The sequence below is a fragment of the Furipterus horrens genome, unplaced genomic scaffold (genome assembly GCF_987537825.1).
Source record: "Furipterus horrens unplaced genomic scaffold, mFurHor1.1.pri manual_scaffold_2, whole genome shotgun sequence".
Classification (NCBI taxonomy): Eukaryota; Metazoa; Chordata; class Mammalia; order Chiroptera; family Furipteridae; genus Furipterus; species Furipterus horrens.
The window spans coordinates 51,731,624-51,745,986 of NW_028327172.1; the positions used below are offsets into that span (position 1 = coordinate 51,731,624).

The 14,363-nt window shown below is 35.5% G+C and overlaps 1 protein-coding gene across 1 annotated transcript; it reads left to right on the forward strand.

The window, feature by feature from the left end:
• The first annotated feature begins 1,980 nt into the window (after positions 1-1,980).
• LOC150018566 (MORN repeat-containing protein 2) lies at positions 1,981-2,397 on the forward strand. Its single transcript, XM_090267793.1, has one exon. The coding sequence runs from the start codon at positions 2,046-2,048 to the stop codon at positions 2,283-2,285; it is 240 nt and encodes a 79-aa protein (XP_090123919.1). The 5' UTR covers positions 1,981-2,045; the 3' UTR covers positions 2,286-2,397.
• The last annotated feature ends 11,966 nt before the right edge of the window (positions 2,398-14,363 follow it).

The following is a 14,363-nucleotide window of genomic DNA, read 5'->3' on the forward strand; positions in this document are numbered from 1 at the left end:
GCACCCGTCTCCCTTGGGGAAATTGCAGCTTTATAAATAAAAACACTAATTTATGCTGCTGCTGACTAGCCTTTGCTGCCAACTCAAGATTTAAGTTTCTCACTCATATGCTCTGGGTCACTATCTTATTGCAAGGTGTCAAATATCTTTTATTCTTTTAAATGAAATATTAATATGCATTACAAAACAATAATAGCAAAAACAGAAACTCACAAGTACCTAATTGTTTTAGAGCATTTGGGAAAAATAGAAATATAAAAAGACAAATTAAAGTCTTTCATAATTTTGCCACCCATAGAAAAGATACATTAATATTTTAGAATATTTCTTCCAGTCTATTTACTCTATATGTATTTTTTACAATTTTGATAATAGGATGTGTAACTTGTATTTTTTATTTAAAAAATAATAGCTATCATTTTCATTTGCTATTATAAAGCAATTTTACATAAAATGCACTGAATTTATATTCCATCATGTGGGAAATCACTTTATTTAACCCATTTTTCATTTGGAGATCTATTGTTATGTTCTTCTCATTTTTTACTCTTTTAAGTAATACAGTGATGACTGTCTAGAGCTGCTTTCCTTTTGTTCTGGGTTTATTTCCTGCATTCTTTCAATAAACAAGTATAGAACCTTTATCATAAACATGGGTATATTAGGCATTGGAGATACAATGAGAAGCAAAAAGTCATGTTAATGTTCATATGAAGTTTACATTTTACGTGGATATCAACCAGTAAACATCCTCTACTATGAAAGTATCAAAATAGAGATGTAGAAATGCAAAGAGGGGCAACTAACTCAGAAGTGAAGTTAAGGATAAGGCTTCTGGAGTAAGTGGTATTGAAAGATAAGAATAACTTAGATTAACTTGGGAAGGAAAGGCAACTTTAGACAGCTAGAATGGTTGGCACATGGTCTCTTTTAGGATCTGAAAGATGTTTATTTATGTCTGTTATACCTAGAATACCTAGAATTCAAAGTAAGATATGAGAGTAACTGGGCAAGAAATGAACAAGTGCAGGATCCTAAGGGTGAGCTAAAGATTTTTTTTTTTTTTTTTGAAATATTGACATTCACTCCAAGGGCAATGTGGAATGATTAAGGTATTTTAGGTTATAAAGTAATACTGTGAGATTTCTATAAGGTAAAACTTTAGAAGCTGAATTACTGGGACAAAAGTGATGCATTTTAGGTTTTTGAAATATATTGAAAAAAACAAATCTCCAAAGGAACTACTTCCCTTCCATTAGTATTATATGAGAAAACCCTGTTGTTGTTGGGTCTAAAAATATCTCCCACTTGTTGGAACCTATTTATGTTCTAGGTACTTCTTCATGTTCATTCATGTAGTGAAGTCTTCCAGCATTCCTTTAGGATTGAGTATATTATTCCTACTTAACAGGATTTCCTAAGGTGACAAATAAAGAATGATTTTCTCACAGTCATAGAAGGAAAAACATGGCTGGACGGAGATTCAAACTTAAATAAGCCTGGGTCTTAGAACTCACCCTCTCTCTTAATATGCTTCAACACCTCTCAACTTATTTTAGATACACATAATCCCCATGTAGTATGATGCCAACATCCACTATGTTGCCTAGGTTTTATTTATATAAAGTAAGCACTTTATAGAATTTTCCGGAATCTGACTTCTCTTAGGGAAGCCATTTATTAAGAAAGAAGAATAGCCAAAGTTAGATGATGGGAGACATGTTAAGTTACAAGTAGGTGGTTTATTTACTCAACGTTCTTCAACTCGGTTCTGCAACCGAGTAGCACTCTGCAGGGATCTAGCTCTTCTTTTCCTCTTCGCAGCGGAGCTGGCGACTCCAGGGGAATCCCAGAGTCAAGAAAATCTCTCCACCACCTTTCTGTCAACTGCAGAAGTGTATAAGATAAACTTTATATTTCCAAATGGAGACAAATATGATGGTGATTGTACAAGAACACCTTCTGGAATCTTCAAGAGAAATGGAATAGGTATTCATACCACTCCTAATGGGATTGTCTACACAGGAAGCTGGAAAGATGACAAGATGAATGGTTTTGGAAGACTTGAACATTTTTCAGGAGCAGTATATGAAGGACACTTTAAGGACAATATGTTTCATGGATTGGGGACTTACACATTCCCAAATGGGGCAAAGTACACTGGAAATTTCAATGAAAATAGGGTGGAAGGTGAAGGACAATATACTGACATCCACGGACTAGAATGGTGTGGTAACTTTCATTTCACAGCTGCTCCAGGCCTGAGACTAAAGCTCCACATGTAGATATTCTGCATTAAAGTTTTAATGTGGTAATTGAAGCTTTTAGTTGTGAGGAAAACAAATCTGTCACCTGAAATAACTTCATGCACCACCTCTCTATGACAATTTTGCCAATAAAGCCTCAGGACATAATAAAAGTAAATAACCTAAACTTAGGAGAAGGCTTCCTTTTCAATGACATCAGGGTGGAATAGGAGAGAGTCCTTTGTCTAGGTAGGCTGTGTATGACTGAGTATAGTATCACATGCTTGTAGGCTTCCTACAAAATTGCACAATAGGGTGCTTTCTCATCATTGCTAACTCTCAGTCAAGAGAGAGGCTAGGGCAGTCTTAAAGAGGGAAGCCAGCATGACTTCAATATTTTCAAATGACTCTTTTCTTCTCAGTTTAAATGCAATTGGTGCATTTAAATCTTTTCACTGGGAATTCAGAAATAAATTTCATATAGAAGATAGAAAGGTCTTGTATAGAAATATTTCCCAAGGCATTTATTAAAAAGGAACAATGATATAGGTCCATTGAACGAGGCAAGAATGCTTTTCCCTCCTACCAGCTACGTGATCTTTGCTGATTTAACCCCTTTAAATGTCAGTTTCTTTTTTTGTCCAGTTATGACAATAATAACACCTACTATAATTGTGAGGAGTAAAACATAATATATCAAATGTATCTAGCACCACAGCTAAGGTGTGAAAAAGAAGTCCTCGCTTAAAAAAATGAAGGGTTATAAAAATAAAATTTCAAATTATTGAAATATATTCAGTTTTGCCTCTTAGTTTAACTTTTTATTCAGTTATTGAAAATATAGCTTTGAATATTATTTTATGTAACTGAGAAAACTATCCTGATGAAACAGTGTAAGAAAAACCAACCAACTAAAACAAACAGACAAACAAACAAACAAACAAAAAACCCTCTCTATTTTCTGGCTTCAAAAGTCACAAATTTAGGTCCAGGCTTCTACTACTGTGGAATTCTAAAATGTCATATGTCCTTTTGAGGCTTAGTTCTCTCACTGACATGGGTATCTTAAGACTTGCCATATCCCTCACAGAGCTTTCATGATCATTAACTGACACTTCCCAGGTAGATTTTTTTGTGATCTTATATTCCCTTTCAGGCCTTTTCTGACTGGGAGTCTAATGTGGACAGAGGGAAAGGGCATGGTGTATCTTCAGTTCTAAGGAGACAAGAGGGAAAGAGGTCAGTAAGTGAGGTAACCTTCCCTGGGACATAGGACACAGGCAAGTCCTTTAGGCTAGCAATTCAGAGTCAGGCCTCAGGGTGGATTTCTCACAGTGACAACCGTCACAGATGGAGTTCATGGACCAAAAGGCAATTCACAGAGGCATGGAGGTGACCGTGTCTGCTCAGAATATAGCTGTCTCTGAGGCATCAGATTTCCTCCTGAGATGGTGACTCAGGATGGTCACCACAGCTGCAGACTTCACAGGACATTAGCTTCTGAAGTCACTTTTGAGGTCGTGTAAGCCATCTCTCTCATTGCGATCCTCCAGAGGCAGGCTCCAGAACTCCTGCGTTTAAGCTCAGAAGAACACCTGCCACCATCCCCTCCTAGGGAGGAGCTCTTCAGTCCTTCGGTGACACCCCCCAGGACAGGCATTTAACTTTAACCACAAGAACTGAATGAATGTGCCCTTTGCCAGACCTTGTTTCTTCCTCAACTCTGTTACTCTCATTCTGATTTTTCCCCTCAGGCCTGATAATTCCTGCTGTTTGAGTCCCTGACTATATTCTTCTTTTGCCTTTGGTGTCTATTGAGTTCATATAGTTTTCAAAACTTCTATTCCCACATCAGTGATGAATACTCCTATTCAAGACATGACACACATGAGGTGACTGAAATGCCAAAACTTAAGAAAAAATCTTTTATTTGTGCTCTGAATATAAAACATATAGAATATATTTCCCTATTAAAATAATTAAAAATGACACAATTATGTATGTTTAAGCCCCTTACAGAGAAATTTCCTTGGTATACGTATTATTAATAGTTACTCTTTCCTTCACTCATTCTGAGAGAGCTGAGGATGAAGAAGAGATTTAACTTAAAAAACAATGGCAAATTTTTTAAAACTTATTGAACCATCTTAGAATATGTTTTTATACTTGACAACTACATCTACTATTACACAATCAAAAGAATGTCATGACTTTCTGCTACCATTGTAACAGATATCAGCATACTATGGTCAATGAGTAAAATTTAGCTTGCCACTTATTTCCATAACACAGGGTTTTTTTTTTTTGAACACGGCAATGCTTATTTATTTACATATTGCCTATGAGAGCTTTTACACTGCAGTGGCCGAATTGAGAAATTTCCACAGAGACTATATGGCTTGGAAAGGCAAATTATCTGGAATTTTAAAGATGATGTTTGCCAAACCCTGCAATATGATAATTAGAACAGATAGGATTCAAACTATGTCAGTGTGTCCATCTGTCACCTGTCAATAAAACTGATTTCTTGATGTTTCTAAGACATTAGAAATTTAAAATATTTATCAGAAACAACATAAGAAATATTCTGGTCTAGGTAATTGACTTACTATAACTCTTACCCAATTTAATCATTTCCAAAGACACAGAATACAATTAAAGAACAAAACACTTTAATTCTAAAACAGAACTGAATGCTTGATTATTCAGAGATTTTTTTCAAGGTCTATATGATAAAGATAGATTTTAACTGTCTTACTCTCACATTGAAGGAGCTGGCAATATGAAACAAAAGGACCTTTGAAAGTTATTCATCTAAAATGTGGAATTGTAGCCCTACAAGTATTTATTTAATTAAAATTTAACAATTTGGTTATTTCTTTGTCTTTGTCATGTAACTGAGTTCCTCAGGGATAGAGACTACTTTGTCTTTTATTTTGGTTTTCAGCTGCCTCAACATCTAGTACAGTGCTCAACAGTAGTTCCTCGTTTAATATTTAGCTAACTAAATGTGTAGAATTTACCAAATATAACTGATACTACTCACTGGCTAACCTCACAGGCCTAGAGAATGAAAAAACTAACTAATCTTTTACCAACATTCCCGTGACTAGGATGGGCCATGTGAAACAATTTAGCTAATGAACACATAAGTGATGTTGGTTGGGGACTTTCTGGGAATCTTCTGATGGTCTGTTAACAGATAGATATAGTTGGACGTAGCAAGTTGCTTTCTTCGTTTTAACATGGAAATGATGCTGTCACTGGGGAAGCTAGCTTGTGACCATGAGACAATTAACTAACATGTTATGAATAGTGGAGTAGAAGGAAACAAAAGGTTTCGGAGCCTTTAATGGAGTCCCTGCACTCACTGGGATAGGAATTCTATCCAGATTTCTTGTTATATTAAAAATAAATCTTTGTATGTTTAAGCCTTCATTAGTTTGAATACCTATTACTTTCAGTCAAAAATATACTAATTATTTTAACAGCCTTATGGCAAGATTATGAACATAATATCAACTATTAATACAACTCACAAGAACAATTCCTATTAGAAATCTTGGGGTGGCCAGTGACAATGCTAGTTGTCATTAACTAAAAAGACTTATTCTAGAAAGATATCTTTCTTTTAAAATATTTTTTATTTTTCCAGTTTTATTGTGGAATAATTGACAGATATAATTGTATATATTGACAATGTGATGATTGGATATACTTATACATGGTGAAATGATAATCACAGTCAAGTTAATTAACATTTCTATTATCTTACATAGTTGTGTGTGTGGAGGGGGTAAGAATGCATAAGATCTACTCTCAGCAAATTTCAGGTATATAATACAGTATTATTAACAGTAATGCTATACGTTAGATCCTTGGAACTTCTTAATTGTATAACTGAAAATTTGTACCCCTTTGCCAACATCTTGAAGGGAGATAATGAAGAAAAATAAGATTAAAAAAAATTCTCACCCAAGGATATATATATTTTTTGCTTTTAGAGAGAGGGGAAGAGATAGAGAGAGTAACATCAATATGAGAAAGAAAAATCTATTAGTTTATTCCCATCTGTGCTCCAACCAGGGACTGAACTTGAAACCTAGGTATGTGCCCTGAATAGGTTTGAACCCTCAACTTTTTTGGTGTATGGGACAATGCTCCAATCAAATGAGTCACCCAGCCAGGGCAAAACAGTAAGATTTTTGATCATCTGCTACATTTTAGAGACTCCATTTGGTTCTTTGTATTTTATACTTATCATATCTACACAATGACATTCTAATGTGGTATCATTATCTTATAGTGTAGAGGAAGAACTTGAGTTCACAGAGACAAAAATAAATGTGTTTAAAGCTATACACTTAGAAAACAACAAAGGTACAATCCAAAACAAATTTTGTACGATTCTAAAATCTAAACTGATTTTCAAATATCAAGCTGTTTTTCAAAGAAATGAGCTTTATTTGTTCCTAGATTATCCACAAAATATTGGAGAGGCACACCTAAATAAAACATTATCTGCTGAAAAAAAAAAGAAAAGAAATCAATGTCTTCTTCAGATATCAAATATTAGCATCTTAATCCAAGACACTCCAATTTCAACCATTGAGTCTCCCTGATTTGACTGATATTATTTAATAAAGGCTTTTTTTTTCTTTCCTGAAAGGAATTGTATGACCCAGTGAGGCATCAGGACAAATAAAACTTCAGACAAAATTATGTACAACACAGAATAAAATATAGAAGATAGAAAGCTTTGCATATAATGTCTCCTCGTCTTATGCAAAGACAGTGGAACCATAACAATGCCATCTTCAAATTCAGCTTTGATGCTGCTGTGGAATTAATATGTCTCCTCAAAATTTGTATGTTGAAACTCTAACCCCTAATATGATAGCATTTGGAGGTGGAGCCCTGGGGAGATAATTAGACTCAGATGAAGTCATCAGGATGAATCCCCATGATGGGATGAGTGATGTGAAGAGACATCGAGGAGATTGTTATCTCTTGCTCTCTCCTGACCATGTGAAAACACAACAAGAAGGCAGCCATCTACAAGCCAGATTTTCCTGGTGTCTGGTTATTGTCACCTTTGTCTTCTCACTTCAGATTGTCAGCAAGTGGTGTACCTAGATTTATCTTGTTGGAGCTCAAAGCTTCAGTGGTGTTGTCATTCACAAGTAGCTCTGGGTTCCTCTCAGCGACAGAGGAGGATATCTCTTTTAATTGCAAAATATATTATGTTTAACCTCTACTAAAAAAAAAAAAAAAAAAAAAAAGAACGTGGTAGAAGGAAACAAATTAAAAAGATGTCTTTTTATTTTATAAATCAAAACTCTGCATTTATGTTGGAAATTGGATAAAGTTATTTTTTCCAGTATCTGTTCCCTTCCTTTAAGGTTCTCAAGAAACAAAGAGATGAGAAATGGTTGAACTGCAATTAGCAAAGGGTGATGAAACAATCTTAAACCTTCAAAAAGCATAACATTGGGATACTTATAGTTGCTTGTTATAGTTCGTGTTAAGGGATAATTAAAACTCAACTGAATTTTCTTTATAGTGGTGAGGATTTCTAAGAATGAGATTCTAGACCCTGGAATCCTATCTCCAAATATAGTCAGGTAGATATCATTGTTACTCCCATTTAAAAAATAAAGCGAAGCCAAAGAAGTTTGTGCTATTTGGCCATGATCACGTCCTTTAGCACCTAATGTGTTCAGGCTATAACCAATGACTTTGGGCTACAATTCTAGTGCTCTTTCCAGTTTACTGCATTGCCTAGGAACAGTGGTTTTGCTGTTGGCAGTAGTGGTAGCAAAATAATGACAGTGTTTCAGCATCTATACCACACAGAGCTTCTCTATTAGATCCAACGGCTATAAAGAAGGGGGGAAGATAGTTCTAAGCACATCCAAATGTACATTTAGTAAAAATGCAAGAGCCCAACTGTCTCAGTATAATATTTTTGAACTTGTAATTTGGCAAACTCAGTTTGCTCTTAGAGTAAGTGATATTGAATGAAAAGCTCTTAGGAGGAGGAGGAACCCTGGGAGTAATCTTTTTTCAAATGATTATTTAGTATCTACATGCCCTTCATCAAGTGTTCATTCTAGCCTCTAATTAAAAATGTGTAGGGACAGAGAACTCCCTTTGCTTATTCAATCTTAAGTCAGCTCTGACTGATTTTTTTTCCTTGAGTATGTTTTCTGCAACCAGTTGTCTGAAGTCACATACTGGCCTTATCAATTGCTAATTTGTTATTTGAGGCAAAATTATTGACCTCTGTATGTTTCAGTTTCCTCTTTAGTGAAATGGAAATATTACGTATAGTATGGTTTTGTGAATTAAATTATTAAATACATGAATAGTACTTAGAACACTGGGTGCTATATAATGTATTTGATAATAGCTAACACACACCATATAAACATATATAATTTTTACTATAATAATCAATTAATAAAATTTGGCTAGCAGAAATAGTAGTAATAGTAGTATCAGTAATACTACTATAGTAGTGATCATAGACTGTTTTTATTGTTGTTATAATCTTGGTTGTTGTAACTTCTAATAGACCGATAAATGCAAGTTCAATTGACAGTTTTTCAATATGTGATCCCATAAAGGAAACTTTCTTCTACTAGAGGCCACTGCCAGTCCAAATCACCTTCCTAATATCACAACCAGACATAATCTCAACTCTAGGATGAGGATTAAACCCTGGTTCTCAGCTCAGGATTTCTCCCTGTACACCTGGTCTCTTGAACTTTAAAAATGGTATGTACCTTGCTCAATTATTTTCAAAGAATTAAATCAAATTTTGTCCTGGGTACTGTCTTTAAATAATTTCCAAAATTGCAATTTAAATGAATCTATTATGTAGCATTATATAACCCAAATTTGGCACTTTCTATATATTATGAGATCTTTTCACTTAAAAGTACAAATATTCATCTTATAGTGGCCCAAGGAAAGGAAAAAATCATCCTATTATTAAACATTATATATTATTTTTCTATGATTTGGATGACTAAGTAAACTACTAAATATAATACTAATGCCATGTTAACATGAGTATACATTAAAGTTTTTTTTTTCCTTGTGAACATGGCAAACTAACGATAGTGTTGTCACACAATATGAGTGCAACTAGAATATCTAATTATCCTTCACATAGCCATAAATAAACAGAACCCTTAGTGCTTATTGAAAAATAAGGGAGGGGGTTCCATTTTTCAGAAGTGCATTCCACTTTGCAGAGATTAGCCCTTCCTGAGGTATCTCCTTTTACCAGATTGCTTTCCATGAATGGCTTGTGAGACACTTCCAAGTATAAGAGGCATAGTACTTGTCAACCTCCATGCACACAGGAACTCTGAATGTATTGTTCAATGTCATATTCCCAGGAGCTAGATCAGTAGTTGGTACATGACAGGTGGTTCAATAAGTATATGTCCAAAGAATCAAGAAATGGATGTCAGTTCACAGATCTCTCCTCTCACAGATCTTTTTTTCTTTTTTTCTTTAGTTGTTGCACCTTCCAACCTTAACTTAACCTCTCAAGTGACTTTTTGTCTCCCCTATAACTCTGCATAAAAGCTTGCTCTCAGAGTTTTCATTCACGAGAGGGAAAGGTATCACAACAGTTTAATGTGTCATATGTATCTGATAATCTAATAATCATTTTTGACTGTTAATGTAAAATGAGTTCTACAATGAATGAGACATGTGTTATTTTGCCATGTCTTACTTCTCTACATATATTTTGTCTTTCCTTGTTTGCACAATCCGTTCTAGTCAAATTAAACTTGTTTCAGCTTCTAGAACATGTTATGCAATTTCTCACTTCTAGGACTTTGTGTACTCTGAGGCATCTCTTCTCCTTTTTGTCTGCCCTCTGCCTTCAAAGTCTTCCCTTCAAAAAGGTTAGGTGTTTCTCCCTGTGCATTTAAGTACTTATTGTACTTGAAGAGTCTGTTTTTTTTTTTTCCCTACATTTCTTCTTAGTCTCCCTAGAGTCTAAATTCCATGAAGAACTTGACTGTGTCTGTCTGTTTCCTAATCCCCAAAGTAAATAAGTGAATATAACTACATAGATAATCAGCAAATTAATGTATATTGAAAATAGAATATCAGAAAAAATCCAGTTAGTATCCTAGTCTGACAGAGAGATAGCAACCTCCTCAAGATATCAAAGCTCTATTTTCATAAAGGCAAATGACCTAACATTAAAATGTTAAAGCTCTAATGGTGGCAAAGAATTAAGTACCAGTCAAAAAGTAGAAACCACAAGTCTTTTCCAGTACCCACCCCCTAAAGTGTATTATATAAGAAGTTTGCCAGAAATTTCTGTTTGTGCATCTGCTCTTGAATTTTTTTTTATGCTCATACTTTAAAGTATTTTAAGAACCTACTCAAGATAACTACAGTTGTAAGCCTACTATGTGTCCTTCCCCATTCTACAAACTTCATATGTATTAGCTTACATGATTATCACATAACCCAGTAGAAATTGTTTATTATTCCCATTTTATAGATGAGAAAACTGAGATTAAGTTGAATAATTTACTTAATTACACACACCTAGTTAACAGAGGATGGTAGTAGAAATCCAGGTCTGTCTCTAAAAAAGAACAAACTTTCATGTTTTGTTATGCTTTGTTTTTGTTTGTGCCAACAAATAACAGTACCTTTTGTTGTCATATAATAGCTCTCATTGTAAAAGCTGCATTTTTCTTACTTCTGGAACATTTTTGAAAATTTATCAACAAAAGGAAAACTAAGAAAACTTTCCTTTCATTTATTCCCAAGTATTAGTAAGTATGTGCATGTTGGTGGGAAAGGGCTGTTTCAAATATTGTATTTACTTTAAAATTAATTGGAAAGTTTTTGTATTGTCATTTAAATTTCAATTTGGATGTCTTGTGCAAAAATGTTGTCATCCCACTTTAGGCTGTAAAAGCCCATACAATTAGCCAATAAATATGATTCTTTATTGAATTTCACTTTGTAGGCTATTATATCAAAACAAAGGGACCCTCATACCTTAAAAGCATGAACTCAGCCTTCCTTTAGTATGATTCCCTTCACTGCCTTGTACATATAGGCAGATAGGCCAAAGGCATTAATACAAAGTTAAACTCCCCACAGCCTGGAGACTGACAGAAGCCTGTAAATTTTTTTAAGAGTAAATCAAAGGTTTCTAAGATTAAACCTCTGAGGAACAGTAAATCCTCTATAGAGTGATAAATAAGACTGCACCCATGTCTGTGGACAGAAAATATTGCCAATCCCTATAGCATATCTCTCTTGTTCTTAAAGAGATAACAGTGTACTACCCCAGTGGCTGAAATGGCTGTTATGCCTTCATGCAACTTCCGTGATGTTACCAATCTGCTTCTCAAGGACACCAGTCTAGCATTCAAGCACTGTACACAACACAGTCATCTACTTTCACACACCCTGAAATGCCATTCCTCCTCTAACTTTTATCTTTACAGCTATTCAGGGTCTCAAGAATTATTCCTTGTGCCAGGCACTTGGAAGGAAATTTAGTTGGAGTTCATGAGAAACAAACTCTGAGATTTTGCGTGGACGAAGTTTATTGGAGAGTGATCAATAGCTGTGACTGAACAAAGGAAGCAGTGTAGAGCTGGAAGAGAAATTGAATGGTGGTGCACTTGTATTAAAGGACTCATTCCATCCCAAGGAGAATTCTAGAATTAAAATAGTCTTTCAGTGTTGTCCCACCCTGAGGAGATGTGAGGACTATGACTCATTCAGTCATTAAGGTTAGGCTGTTCCCTGAGAGGGGATTGTGATCAGACAGAAGCAGATCTCTTTAGCTGGTGGCAATTTCCAGAGAGGGACTCACTCAGCTGAGAGCTCTCAGCGGCTACCACGCCCACACCTGAGGGGATGAGTGCCTCCATCAGGAAGGGAGCAAATGGGCAGCACCCGCAGAACCCACCAGAGCAAATATTCAGTATTTATGGTACAAATGTATAAATGTGTGCAGGTATTCTGCAAGAGTTGAAAAGGACAAAGCCAAAAAGTTGAGTTTATTCTTTCAGAGTCAAATTTGAAGACCACTGCTTTATCTCATATACAAAAAAAAAAAAAAAAAAGTCAAATACGCTACAGATAATGGCAACTTTTTTACTAGACTCATAGCAATGAAACTGCCTTCTTGCTTGACTCCTCATTAGCAACCTGAAGTTTCCCTTCTGGCCCTTCCCATGCTTCTTATCTCAACTCTGTCTTGTCACTTCTGGCTGGGACTAGTTTACCACCCCTTAAGGGGCCTTCCTTTCTTTTACAGGATCCCATCTTGCACCTCAAAGCCACCCTTCACACTGTAGCCAGACTGGTCTACCGTTCAAGTCCAAATTGTCACTCCTGTACTTAAAAACCATATTACTTTCTTAAAATCCTTTGCATAGTAGTCAAAACTTTTTAGGCTGCTTTTTCATGCTGGTCTAACCTTATTTCCTTTGCATTCCCACATGCACACATTTACACACAACATTCTATCCATCCTTCAATCCTAAACATGTTCATTTATTTAACAATTGCATATACAGTGCTATTAGGGACACAAGGAATAATAAATATATAGAAATATACAAAAGACTTCTAGGGCAGGTGCTTCTTTCTTTCTTTTGCCTGAAATGTCCTTTCTATCTGAATTCGGTAAACATTTATACATTCCTCAGAAAACCAGTTGAGATACAACATACTTTAGAAGTCTTCATTTTAAAAAACCTTATCTGCCATTCACCTAACCAAGGTAAGTTATTCCTCCTTCTTTCTGAGGGCCATATAATTCCATGTACGTATGTATCTATAGTCGTCGTTGTCGGCAGCCATCCATCTCGAGAGACGATGGTGTAGCTTCTTAAGAGTCTATCTGCACCGCCGAGAATGGCTGTGCAGTCCGACTCGGGAGTGACACGGTATCTGTCTCCTCCCGTGTTGAATCGACATCTTGCAATGACGCTGGAGTGTCCTCTCCAGTGGAGTTGAAGCTACAGAGCCTGGGCAGGGTGATATGGAGGGTCTGCTGTTGCCCATGCAGCAGACCCCCCCTCTCTTCGCAGCTGAAGGGTCCAAGGGAAAGACGGAGTCAATACAGCTTGGCTTCAGGTGCGCCGCAGGAGTTGCCGGTGTTGACTACAACGTCAAACCGCCTTAGGGACTCCGGCCCCGGATTTTCTGTCGGGGTTTACTCCCTTAGCCTTTCCCCTGAAGAGGTATGCCGCAAGGCAGCGGAGGTTTTTTGGAGTCAGAGTTTTCCTTCTCTGATGTGCCCTGACTGGAAGATTGAACCAGCGACACTTAGCTCGCAGGCCGACGCTCAATCCACTGAGCCAAACCAGCCAGTACACACTACATATTAAAACCTTTTTTACTTTTAATGTTTTATTATGTATTATATCATACATATACATAACATTAGCTGTATACATGGATATATGTGCATACACACACATATATATATATATATATATATATATATATATATTCTGAATCATTATAATAAATAGCTATGAACCCACAATCATATTTAATAACTAGAGCATTACCACCATCACTGTACCTATCTATGGGCTTCTTCTTAGTCCTTTAAAAAAAATTTTATCCCAGATGTATCACTATCCTAAAATTGCATTTATAATCCTCTTCATTTTGTTATGTAGTAAATATATGTGCTTTTATTCTTTAGCAATATACCACTTATTTTGTATTATCTTTGAGACTGAATTTGTAATATAATCACAGGATATATAAATATGTAATTATTTGGTAATGAAAATGAATAAAATTTAATTACACAAAGCACCATGGATGAACTTCAGCAACATAATATTGAATGAAGAAGCAAGCAGTAACAGACTTACATGTCACGCGATACCATTTTTATTGCAATTTATTTTAATTATTTATTACAAGTAGATCATTCCATTAGACCATTAGTCCTTCAGAGGCAAATTCATTTTAAATTTATTTTTGTAATTTTTTAAAAATTTCCCCAGCACCTAGCATGGCACTCAACATATCAAATGCAGTCAATGCATATTTGTTGAATTGAGTTGGATTCATCAATCTTTGTTC